Source organism: Paroedura picta, chromosome 13 (assembly GCF_049243985.1).
Source record: "Paroedura picta isolate Pp20150507F chromosome 13, Ppicta_v3.0, whole genome shotgun sequence".
In the NCBI taxonomy this organism is placed as follows: domain Eukaryota; kingdom Metazoa; phylum Chordata; class Lepidosauria; order Squamata; family Gekkonidae; genus Paroedura; species Paroedura picta.
Window position 1 is genome coordinate 25,768,840 of NC_135381.1, and position 12,578 is coordinate 25,781,417.

Consider the following 12,578-nt stretch of genomic DNA (forward strand, 5'->3'; position numbering starts at 1 on the left):
AACTTTCAGCATGGGCTTGTTCTTCCCTTTTGGTTTGATAGCATTCAATTTTGTGTCACTTACATGGCTATTAAGTTATCAGAAGCTGTGGTTGCTGTGTAGCCAAAAATATTTGGTTGCGCCCACGTAAGAATGCTCCTGGGATAATGGGAGTGGTTCTATAGACTCATTAATGAAAGTGCTTTTTAGCTTCTGGGGTTCTGGAAGTTTTAAAGCAGAGGCTAGATAACTATCTGACAGAAATGCTAATTCTGTGAATTTAGGCAGATTGTAAGTCAGTAGGCAGAAGGGCATCATCCGGGTATGAAATTAGGGTCACTGTTGGTGGGCAGGTAGTTGTGGATTTCCTGCATTCTGCAAGGGGTTGGACTACATGCTCCTGGAGGTTCCTTCCAACTCTGTTTCTATGATTGCAAAATTGAAAACATGTTTTCAGTCATCTCATTAGATTCAGATTAAGAATACCTCTATTTCATCCTTATGCTTCATGAGTTTTAAATACAAAATAATGATGCTTCAGTTTTACTTAGGTTTTTAAGGATAAGTCTCTCCTGATTCAGCATTCTATGCTTCCATATAATGCTGCATGTCAATAAGTTGCCCATCTTTTTCTTATAAGTACTTTGCTGTCCTTTGGGGCATGTGTATCATGCATACTATCCAAGGAGGAAATTCTCCCTCCAGGAAGGCAGATGGCATATGGAGACATCATTGCTTTGTGACATCAAAACCAACTCCCTTCAATTTTATAAAGAACCCCTTAGTTGTTCTTGTCACTACTTTAGAAGGTTTTGTCACTCAGTGGCTGACTTGGTCACCTATACGTAACTGTGATGATGCATGGTACCTGCCTGAAAGGCCAACACTTGCAGTAAACCAAAATACATTTTAGAATTTTAATTCACTATATTTTGGATGTTTTTATCTATCCAGAGCTGAGCTTAAGTAAGCTACAGTTGAGGGCCTCAGATAACGAGAGACTTCTAAATAAAGTAAAATTTGCTAACAAAAACATACAATGATCAGTTGATAAAATGCCCATTTCATTTGACTGGATAAGACTTTTCATGCCTTCAGAAAAATAACTGGAGTTTTACTTGTCTTCCAGAATTCTGCATTGTGTAAACAAGCTGATGGATGAAGATGAGAAGGACAGGGCAAAGAGGTATGAATAGAAGTGCACCCTATGATAAATGGAGCAATTAGCCAACAATCTTTCCACTTTAAATAACTGTTACTGTGCCACTTCAGGTATCAGTGGCCAAACTACCTATGGTGTAAGTGAGAGCAAGTTGCATAGCATGCATGACAACGGTAAAGTTCCTGACAGAGCGGTTTCTCAATGGAACAGGCTTCCTTGGAAGGTGGTGTGTTCACCATCTTTGGAAATTTTGAAACAGAGGCTAGATAGCCATCTGATGGAGAGGCTGATTCTGTGAAGGCAAAGGAGTGGCAGGTTACAGTAGATGAGCGATAGGGATGTGAGTGTCCTGCATAATGCAGGGGGTTGGACTAGATGACCCACGAGGTCCCTTCCAACTCCATTATTCTATAATTCTATGATTCTATGTAACTGGTAAATAACACTATTGATTTACTGTTGATCAAAATGTTGTGAGCTTTTGGATACTTGAAATGAATGTCTAGGGTGTGTGAATTTGCCTTGTATCTTCTCTAGAACTAGATGTTGCTTGACAGTTTAAGAACATAAGAACAGACTCAAGACGCTGTCTTACACTGAGGTAGACCACTTATCAAAGTTAATAGTGTCTATTCTGAATGGCAGCAGCTCTCCATTATATCAGATACAGGTCTTTCACATCACTGGCTACCTGGTTCTTTCAACTGGATACTTTGGGGAATTTTTTCATGCAAGGCACATGCTCTACCATTGAGCCACAGCCCCTCTCTATAGACATTAGATTTAGAAGCATTAGTCAATAAAATACTGTGCTCTGAAGATCAAGGATAAGAGAAATAGCAATCATTATCACTCTCTCCTCTTGTGGAGAGGGAGAGAATGCACCCCTTCCTGTTATTTGTCAGGCAGCAACTGCTTCTGATATACTTTCTGTGGACATGAAATCTTACTTAGGATGCTGACTAAATGATCATGAAATAGACTGATGTTTGTATGCATCCTTCATTGTTTGAAAAATAGTTTGTATTTCCATTGACCTAGGGCATCACGCAACAAGTCAGAGAAGAAGAGAAGAGACCAGTTCAATGTCCTCATCAAGGAGCTATGCACCATGTTGCAGGGCCATGGCCATCCTCTCAAGATGGATAAATCCACCATATTGCAGAGGACTATTGACTTCCTACAGAAACAAAAAGGTACTTGAATTACCACCACTTGTCTGTGCTTCTTTTCATAGAGAGGCTGTTTGTTTGCTTTTTACTTTACATACATTTTAAAAATATTCTTGGTATGCTTTGGAAATATTTGGAAATTTCTAAACAGAGGCTGGATAGCCATCTGACGGAGAGGCTGATTCTGTGAAGGTTCAAAGGGGTGGCAGGTTACAGTGGATGAGCGATAGGGTTGTGAGTGTCCTGCACAGTGCAGGGGGAGGACTAGATGACCCAGGAGGTCCCTTCCAACTCTATGATTTTATGATTTTATGATTCCATGATTCTACTTTGCCTTGCAACACGGTGGTGGTGGAGGATGTCGGCAGCTTTAAAAGTGGGGATGGTGAAGGGAATGCATATCCTTCTGACAAAAGGTCAGAAGGATATTTTGTCCCCTCAAATGGAAAGATACTGGTACAAGGAAAGGAATAACGATTACTTTTTAAGTTAACACATTTAAAAAGTCACACAATTGTTTATAGGGCAGTATGATTTCACATTTATCCCTTGAGTGCATGTAAAATGCCATCAAGTTGCAGCCAATATATGGCAACCCTGTAGGGATTTCAAGGCAAGTGATTAAGCAGATGTGATTTGTTATTGCTTGCTAGCACAGGATGAGCTTCAGTTATCCAAGTTAGGGAAGAATGCGCTTGGAGAAACCTGAGGAGATTCATCGAGAGAGCTTTAAACTGAAGTCTCAAGGGGAAGGAGATGTACAACGTAGGGATTCTAATGTAGGAGAACAAATACTGATGACCCACCTGGGAAGGATGAGTCAAAGTCAACCAATGGTTAAGAGGCTTCAGGTGCCTATATACTAATGACCAAAGTATGGGCAATAAAAAGGAGGAGCTCAAGTTTCTTATGCAGACAGGTATTACAGAAACTTGATGGAATGATTCCCATGACTGCAGTGCAGTAGTGCATGGATATGAGTTGTTAAAAAAAACCCAAAAAGGTCGAGGAAGTGGAGTGGCACTCTTGTGTGAGGAGCAGGCTTGCCTGTAAAAGATACTAAAGGAGGAGAGTGACGCTTTGTTAGAAAGGATATGGGTGAAGATAAGGGAGGAAAAAAAAGTAAAGCATTTAGTGATTGGCATCTGCTACAGGATGGCCAGGGTGCTAACCAGGGTGAAGATGTGGACACTGCCCTCCTTAAGCAGCTTGATAGACTATCTGGACAATAGGACCTTGTAATTATGGGTGACATCAATTTCCCTAATATGTGCTGAGAAACAAATTCTGCTAAGTATCCTGAGTTGGGCAACTTTTTGAGCTATCTTGCTGACAATTTTATCTATCAAATGGTGGAAGAACCTACGAAAGGCTCAGCCATACTTAATATTGTGCAACAGGTAAGAGCTGGTGGATGGGGTGAAGGAGGTAGGGACCCTAGTGGAGAGTAACTTTGTCAACCTAGAATATTTATAAGATGGAGGGCCAAGGAACTTCATAATTAGACTTGTCTGTTAGACTTTCGTAGGGTAGACTTTAATAAACTAAGAGACATGATGAGAGTCATCCCATGGATCAAAATGCTAGAAAAGAAAGAAGCAAGTGACAGATGGGCTGTCTTTAAAGAAGAGCTATTGCATACTCAAGCGATGATTATTCCAGCAAGATGGAAACATGGTAAGGGATCCAAGAAGCCTGTTTGGATGAACAGAGAACTTCAGGAGGAGCTAAGGAAGAAAAAGGAAATGTTCAAGAAATGGAGGAAAGGACAGACCTCTAAAGAACAGTATCTGCAAATTACTAGATTCAAATGAGTAGTCGTGTTGGTCTGAAGTAGCACAATAAAATCAGAGTCCAGTAGCACCTTTAAGACCAAGATTTATTCAAGGTGTGAGCTTTCGAGTGCAAGCACCCTTCATAATCTAAGGAAGAATGCTTGCACTCGAAAGCTCACGTCTTGAATAAATCTTTGTTGGTCCTAAAGGTGCTACTGGATTCTGATTTTAATATGTTGTGAAGTTTGTCAACAACCTGGTAATTGATGGGCAATTCCCAGTTGCATCCCAGAGAAAAATAGTTGATATAACTGGGATATATAAACAAACTATGGTCAGCTATGTGCATTTGGTATCCTATTAAGTTTATGCAACAAACTGGTTTAAACAGATCACAGTTTGTTGGAATGTACCATCTGTCTGCAAAACACAAAGCTGCTGTTTCTCTCACTCTCTATCTCACTCACGCACTTACGCACTCACGCACGCACACACACATACACACACACACCCATACAGAGTGCCACTTTCCTTCAACTGGGACGAGCCACTTTCTCTTGGTTTTCCTGTATTGTTAATGGATTTTTCCTGTATTGTTAACTACTATCAGGGGCAATCTCTTAACAGATATCACCTGTTGAGGGATATCTTGGACCATAGGGTCTCACTCCCAGTAGCAGTTTAGGACAAGTCAGTTTCCAGCCTACAGTGTTATCTGACTAGATGTTGTTCTTTCTTTCAGAAATCACAGCACAGACAGAGGCCTGTGAGATTAGACAAGACTGGAAGCCTTCGTTTCTTAGCAATGAGGAGTTCACCCAGTTGATGTTAGAGGTAAGATAGAATGAAAATCATACAGTTTAGGAATGGAAGGATAAAAACCGAAGATGTTTGGTGATATTTGTTTAACCACCTGATAATTTGACCCACTGCTTTCTGAAAGATGACATACAATGTCATCTGCCAGCAGTTTTATACCTGTGACAGCCTAGCTTCTATTTCGCTTTCCAGTCATGCTGATGAAAACAGACAAAAGTTCATGTCAGAGAGTTAGGCAGCTTAAAACTGAAGATGCCATTCCTTCTCCTCAAAACTCACTGGATCTTGTTATTTTGGTAATATATAAATGCTCACATTGCGCCATTTCTACTGTTTTTAGTACAATCATGAAATTTCAAGCATTTGAGCATGTATTGCATGAGAAATGGGAACCTGTACACTCAGAATTCCAGATTTGTTATCCATTGCAAAGGGATAGGATATCTTACTTTGTAAGCACAGGTAGGAGGGAGGAAAATCATGCACATTTTTTAAATACCAGAGAACACTGTTTCCAGTTTGGCTGCTTTAATTTGTTTTTGTTTTTAGCTGTACAAGAAATAGCATTAGACGCTCAAAGCAAGATTTTGCATCATTTGTATACAATCTCCTGTTTTTGTTTTCACTATCAACGTTTTAGCCCACACTTGCAGTATCTCCATTATTTCCTTCTTGCGGAGATGTGGTTGACTCACTTTCTTTGAAAAAATCTGTTTATTCCCACATTTGCAACTGCCCCTTGCTTGAACTAGACAATCTCATGGAGTTCAATCAAAACAGACTCCTGCTTGAGAAGAGACAAGCTTTTAACAGACCTCACTTCCAGGGGACACTTTAATGGTCAATAAATAATCATGGAGCTTCTCTGCTGGCCCTTTGTTTAATATTCTTTTAATAATCTCCTTTCCAGACGAAAAGCAAAATATGTGAGTAGGAAACAAACGGACTAGGAAGGAATGCCAGATGCCACCCCCACTCTGCTCATTTTGGCTTCCTGCTGAATGTACAGCACCAAAAAGCAGTGCAGTAAACACATAAGGAACCGAATCAGGTTGTCTAAACCACTATAGTCTGATTTGTATATCAGTGGCCTTCCTAAGCTTCTGACTTTTCCCGCTCTTATAACTGGGCGTTCAAGGAATTGAAGCTGAAACTTTGGCACATGATTGATCAGATTTTTCTTAATTATTACTATCAGTGTTACGTACAAGAAGAGGCTGGGGGCAGGAAGTTATGGAGAGATGCAAATGAAGGTGGAAAGGAGCAAAGCTATTTGCAAACATTAGCAAATGAACCATTGTTTTTTACTTTGATTCTTGCTGACATCTGTGTATTAGCCCAGGTGACTCCATGCAGGTGCTGGTTGCTCTGGGTCCTGAGAGAAGAAAATATTAGCTGCTCTCAAGGGAATATCCCCACTCTCCTACTTGTTAGTTAGTGCTTATATTCATGATCTGGATTGTCCCCCATTGGAAGCCAGGTACAAGATGGCCTGGCTCAACCGAGTGTCTGGGGTTGCTTAATTAATCATTCTTTGGGCTTGCAGACAGCATTTAGGGTATCAGGTGTCTAGTTCTAGTTATGCTCTTTGTCTTAAAGTTTGACAAAGCTTCACTGTGCAAGTGTGTGTATCTCGAAGCCAGCTGATTGAAGTTTAGTCCTGAATCTGTTTTGATAAGGCTGATGAGTTGCTAAAGCTCTCTTCATAAGTACCTCTTGTGTTAGTTCTTTGGAAACTTATGCAAAGTTATGGAGCCCCTGGACAAGGTCCATAACAGTATGGCACAGAAGAATTCCTGTGGCTGGAAACTTACATTGCAATTCTATACAGAATTATTCCAATCTAAAAAATGGAAATAAGTGAGTGTAATCTGGCGAAAATCTCTATGAATTCACACTGTTGGTTGTCTAAAGAGATCTGAATTTCTAATTTGTGTCCTTTCACTAAACTATTGCCCAATTAGCACATGTAAACATTATATTACCTAAATTGTAAAAGTACATACAATTTATTTAAAGATACCTGAATACCTAATTTTGAAAATTATTATTATTATTTTAAAATTATCATACATTTTCATATAAATTAGGGGGGGAAACAGCTAAGCAGATATGCTTGAAATAATCCTAAAACTGCAATCCCATACACACACACTCTTCGAAAAAAGCCCCAGTGAACTCAGTGGGACTAAATAAAGATATATATGATTATGCCATGTAGCTGCAGTCCTGAACATGTGAAAGTTTTGCTTTGGTACCAATATATTCAGTGGGATTACTTCCAAAATAACTATCCAAAATAAGTGAGTTTGGGATCTGGATGAATGTAATATTCCCCCTCTAATATGCCTTTTTTCCTCCTGTAGGCATTAGATGGGTTTCTCATTGCACTAACCACTGATGGAATTATTATTTATGTATCTGATAGCGTCTCTTCTCTTCTTGGGCATTTACCGGTAAGTTCTAGCCAGTATAATGTTCTAAAATGTTCTTTATCCTTAAGAGTGTCCAAATCAAAGCCAGTGTTCTGATATTAAATACAAAAGTTTGTTTTTGTATGCAGAACATTGCTTGTGCTCAAGAAAGGGTTGTTTTAGTCATTGCAGGAAAGTATAAAGAAAATGAAACTATACCCAAGGATTCCTATCTGCTTGCACAAGCATGAGAATTACTATATGACCTGTGTATTACAGCATTACGCAAAGAAGTACAGCACTACCTTAGGAAGCACTTTTAAGACCTAGGGATAGTCTGCACTTACATCTTTTTCCACTGTAAATCTTGCTGAATTCTGGTCAATTTGAACCCATATCTACAGCCTTCCTTTTCCCAAAAAAAAAAAAAAATCATCTTTCTGCATTTGTCCCAGTTTTCAATCTCTTTCCCGCTTGATGGAGGGGAGGGATTGGGTGAAGTTCCAGCCAGCATTGAAGTGAAGGAACACAAAGTTGGAGAGTGCTTTATTTCCTGCAGCCAGAGCAAGCTGGGGGAAGGGCAAGTGGAGCACAAGCCTGCTTCTTTATCTTTCTTTTCCTGCAGGAGTTGGGGGGGGGCAGCAACCTTACAGAGAACAAGGAGGGGAAAGTAAATCCAAGAGGCAAATCTCTGCTGAGAGAAGTGTGGGCTTTTGGAGCATGGTCACTTTTTTAAAAATCCCAAAATGACAGCAAAAATAAGTCTTGCGAGGGAATGGTAACCGGGAACCAGGCAGTCTTTGAACTGATGCCCTGACCTATCAGCGACAGACTGCTTCACTACATCAGCATTGGAGGCACTGGAGAGGAAGTTAATCTGGCACAATGCAGACATCTACACTTAATACTGGAGCTGTCCGAGAGGATTCATCAGATATAGCGAGCTATATCCACTCCTGGATATCGCATGGGAAAGGTGGTGTCACTGCAGATCAATCATAGACATTGCAGAGGGAAAATTGAAAGTGCTAAATATCAGAATGGAAATCAAATGTGTAGACGACTTTCTTTAATTTGGGGTCATGGGGGATAAAAAGCCCCAGTGCAGATTCTACCCTATTTAGCCAAAGAATGTAGTGGGAATGGGAGAAGGATGTGTTTACCAGATGCAACGGTGATTGTGCCGTCAAATCTTCAGAAAGAAGATCTGCACCTTAAGCCAGTGATATGCTGAAATCGGTTTATTTATACAGAACTGCTGTAGCTGGAGGCCACTGCTTTAAGGAGACCCCCACCCCATCCCTGTGCTCGTCAGCAATGAGCTACATGCTAGTGCATTTAGTGGGGGAGGGGCAGCAATCTAAATTCAGTCCAGGGATTCCCTTTGCCTGACTTCCATCCTAGCTTAAAGGAGCCATTGCTGTGAGAAGAAGGAGAAAAATATGCCGTCAAGTGGCAATTCATTCATGGTGACCCAGCTGGGACTTCTTAAAGAATCACTTATATGTTAGAATTTTGGCTGTGATCACATATTAGGAAGCTAGTGCATTAAATCTCAGTAGTTAGAGTTCTGCTTCATGTGGGCGGGTGAGTATTGTTTCACCCATGTGCATGGAAGATAGTCCTCTAATTAAATTGTACTCTCATACAAGCTCTTTTCCCTAAAGTATTTCAGATGGTTCAACAGGCTTTTGGGGATGAGCAAACTGTCTTGTTTCTTTGGGTGCCTTTTAAACTCACCAATTTTTTTTATTTTGTGGCAAGAAAGCGGCAAACAACCCACACTATGCCAGCAATGACAGTCAAGCCACATTTCCACTTTGGCCTCCTTATACTACTCCCATTCCCCAGAACAGCTTTCCCTCTCTGAATCCAGAATTGCAGTTTATCCGTAACATCAAAAAGCTACCAGTGACTTCTGTCCTGTTTATGATTTTTTTTCCCCTTCTCCACTTCTAGAGTTTCTTTGCTAAGTTCTACAATAACAAACTCACTTTCTCCTTTGGTCCAATTCAGTTATGGGAACCAAAATAATTGAGAAGACTAAAAATTATTACATTAAAAATATATTATTTATTTTTTATTTATTAAATTATTAAACCTTTTATTGTACGTTTATTAAATACACATTTTATTGACCTATAACAAAACAACCTGATTTGTTTTGATCCAAATGGGTCTTCTTCAGATGCCAATTACAGACCCACATATACATAAATGTCCTTGAGGGGAAAAAAAACTTCTTACATCCAGGAAAGTTGAATAAAAGTCTGCTGCTTGCTCCCAAAATGTAAAGAAGTGTGCATTAACTCAACAACATTGGGTACCCAGGTATAGTTGGGTTGATCTGGAAGGCTTGGTTTCAAATTGTTTCTCTTCCATGACCTTACTCACATTTAGCTTTAACTTTTACTTCAGATTGTAAGTTGGAGCTCATGTGAATGGATGCCATCACTCTGTCTCTCTCTCTCTGTCTCTCTCTCTGTCTCTCTCTCTCTCATACATGCTCATGAACACATCATTTCAATACCTGAAAACAGGTTGTTAAGTGCTGTCAAGTTGCTTCTGACTTGCAGTAATATTATGATGTCCTGTCATTAACAGCCTCGCTCAGCTCTTGCAAACTGAGGGCTATGACATCCTTTATTGAGTCAGTCCATCTAATATTGGGTCTTCTCTTCTCCTGCTGCTTTCAACTTTTCCTAGCCTTATTGTCTTTCCCAGTGACTTTTTGTCTTATAATGTGACCAAAGTACAATAGCCTCAGATTTTAGCTTCTAGGCAGGGAGCACCCATTAAGTTACTAGGATTTTACCAAATTGTGTTTTAAAAAATGATAAATAATAATCTTGTGTCTTAGAAATGCTTTCTCTTTTTAAAAGACTACTTGCCTTTCTTCTGGCCAGCTTAGAAGCATGCATGTTCAGTCATTGCAGGGCACCTTGAAGTCGTAACTTATATATGTAAATGGTCGGTAACAGATCTCCCCTTGAAGACTTTGAATGGGTCACCAGTTCCAGTGTTTTAGAGCAGAGATAATGTCACGCATTCAACTAGGGACTTAGGCACCAACGAGCCTAGCAATGAGAGGCCAAGTGATATAAGGAAGATCTGCCCCCCCCCCTAAAACAGCGTGGCAGCAGTAGCATAATGTAATCAGCACCCTCTGTTTCCCATCACCCACCACCCCTCTATCTGGGGTAACTTATATAGATATTGTTTTTGCTGCATCTGTCTTATTATTTCATTCTGCGTATTATTGTGTATTGGGGTTTTATGGATTTTATTGTATGGTTTTATTCGGGGTTTTATGCTGTAACTTGCCTCAAGCCTCCAAGTAACAAATCTAAATATTATAATAATAATAATAATAATAATAATAATAATAATAATAATAATAATAATAATAATATACAAGCATGTTGTGCACCATTAATTCTGCATATTATGTTAATTTTAATTTTCTACTCTTAAACTTGACAAAGCATTCTTTTGCCTCAGTCAGATTTGGTGGACCAAAATATATTAAACTTCCTGCCCGAGTGTGAACAGAGCAATGTGTACAAGTTGCTTTCCCCACACATGCTGGTAACAAATCCTGTGGCAGCCGATTTCCTAAACAGTAAGTATTGGTTTGCTTCTCGCAGCTTTGCTGGGAAAGAGAAATGCAAACACAGAAAAATATAACTTTGTTCTATGGATAAGCAGCGGGCAGAGTAATCCTGTGTTGCACCTATACTGTGGCAGCCAAAACCCGAGACACAATAGGTCCAGAGGGCTCCAGAAACAACAGGGTGGCATTGTGGCATTTATAGGTGGAACTCCTTTTGGTCCTTTGGTGCTAGAGGGTACCTCCTAAAGATCATGGGGAAGGAGAGACCAGGAGGCTGGATGTATCTGTGTGCTCCTGAGGATTGGCATCTGCTGGAGAGAGGACACAGTGGAGTTTTGGCTCCATGGATTAGCTACCTGTGTATGTGCAACTACCAATGTTCTTTGTTGGCAGTTGTAGGCCATTTGACAGTCCTGCACACCCCTTCTGGCACTCCAGTGCCAAAAAGGGGATTTCCTGTGGCAGAATCCAGACTATCCACACCTGAGTCAGCATTCTATCAGAACCTTTGTGTATTTTGAGATGCACTCTGACAACAGAGTCAGGGCCTTCTGCACCTGTAAGGGAACGGTTTGGCCATCTTGTGGTCTCTTTCTACACTCAGGTTGGTGAGGCTCTCCGTCTGCTAGAGTGTTTTGTACTGGCTGAGTGCAGTAACTGGTGGATCATCCAGGCTAGTATACTGGTGCCATCTTCACTCCCCTCCCTTGGGTAACCCCCAGTGCACTTACTTGCTTGGTGCTTAGGAGCAGGAGATACTATGTCCCAGGTGGCTCGTTGCCACTTATGTTGTTCAACAGGGGAATTGAGATTGGGGAAGAGGGTGCCTTGCTTAACCTGTTAGTTTTTGGCTGCCCCTTGAGAACCTGGTGGGTATACTGGTACATACCTGTGGGGCTGAAATCTGGGAAAGGTCAGACACCAACTCTGGACTTTGCTCTCCTCATGCTGTATGCCCCCTTAAGCAGTGCTAGGTGCCCTGTCTGTGTTTTGTCCACCACCGAGGTGCATGTGTGCTAGTTCTAAGTCTGCACAGTAGGGAGCTATCAGACAGAATTCTGTGCCATGCACTCTAGCTCTGGAGTTGTGATGCAGCCTCTTGGGATCATTTGTAAGGTAGGAATGGGGTGGAGCCAATGTTGGGAGGATGTGCTGATTGGGTGTGTACTTGGTCAGTATCCTGAGCTACTTGGAATCGTGTGGGTGGGCAGAATTAGGAGTTACCATGAGTGACTGACTGTCACCACACTCCCTGGCCCTGGGGTTCACAATATCACTCTGTTGGCATGCAGTTGCATTGAACCAGTCAATCTGCATGGTGCCCTGTGTTGGCATAAATGCCCTGTACATCAGCATAACTCCAAGTTAGGATGGCATGGGGTCAGTTGACTCCCTACTCCAATCCCCCCCCTCCCAAAGTTGCTCTGTTAATCATATTTTACATGGAAATGATCAGTGATAATAAAAAGTTTGATTTGTCCAGAGAAAATGAGTATTTTTAGAAAGGCTCAAAGACAGTGGTTCTCAACCCTGGGGTCGGGACCCCATTTGGGGTCACCTGGCTCCTTCTTTGGGGTTGCCAGATTGCGCGAGCAGCAGTGGTAGCGGGCGGCAGAGGGTGGTGGCGGCGGGCAGATGCGGTGG

At 41.1% G+C, this 12,578-nt stretch overlaps 1 protein-coding gene across 2 annotated transcripts in view; it reads left to right on the plus strand.

Moving 5' to 3' along the window:
* Positions 1–12,578, plus strand: part of PASD1 (PAS domain containing repressor 1) — an 81,010-nt gene that overhangs the window by 30,719 nt on the left and 37,713 nt on the right. For both annotated transcript variants that reach the window (XM_077307712.1, XM_077307711.1), the window contains 5 exons: positions 1,109–1,165; positions 2,183–2,337; positions 4,831–4,922; positions 7,274–7,363; positions 10,823–10,943. In XM_077307712.1, the coding sequence (XP_077163827.1) occupies positions 1,134–1,165; positions 2,183–2,337; positions 4,831–4,922; positions 7,274–7,363; positions 10,823–10,943 (490 nt within the window). In that variant the 5' untranslated portion in view covers positions 1,109–1,133. The remainder of the gene's footprint in view (positions 1–1,108; positions 1,166–2,182; positions 2,338–4,830; positions 4,923–7,273; positions 7,364–10,822; positions 10,944–12,578) is intronic.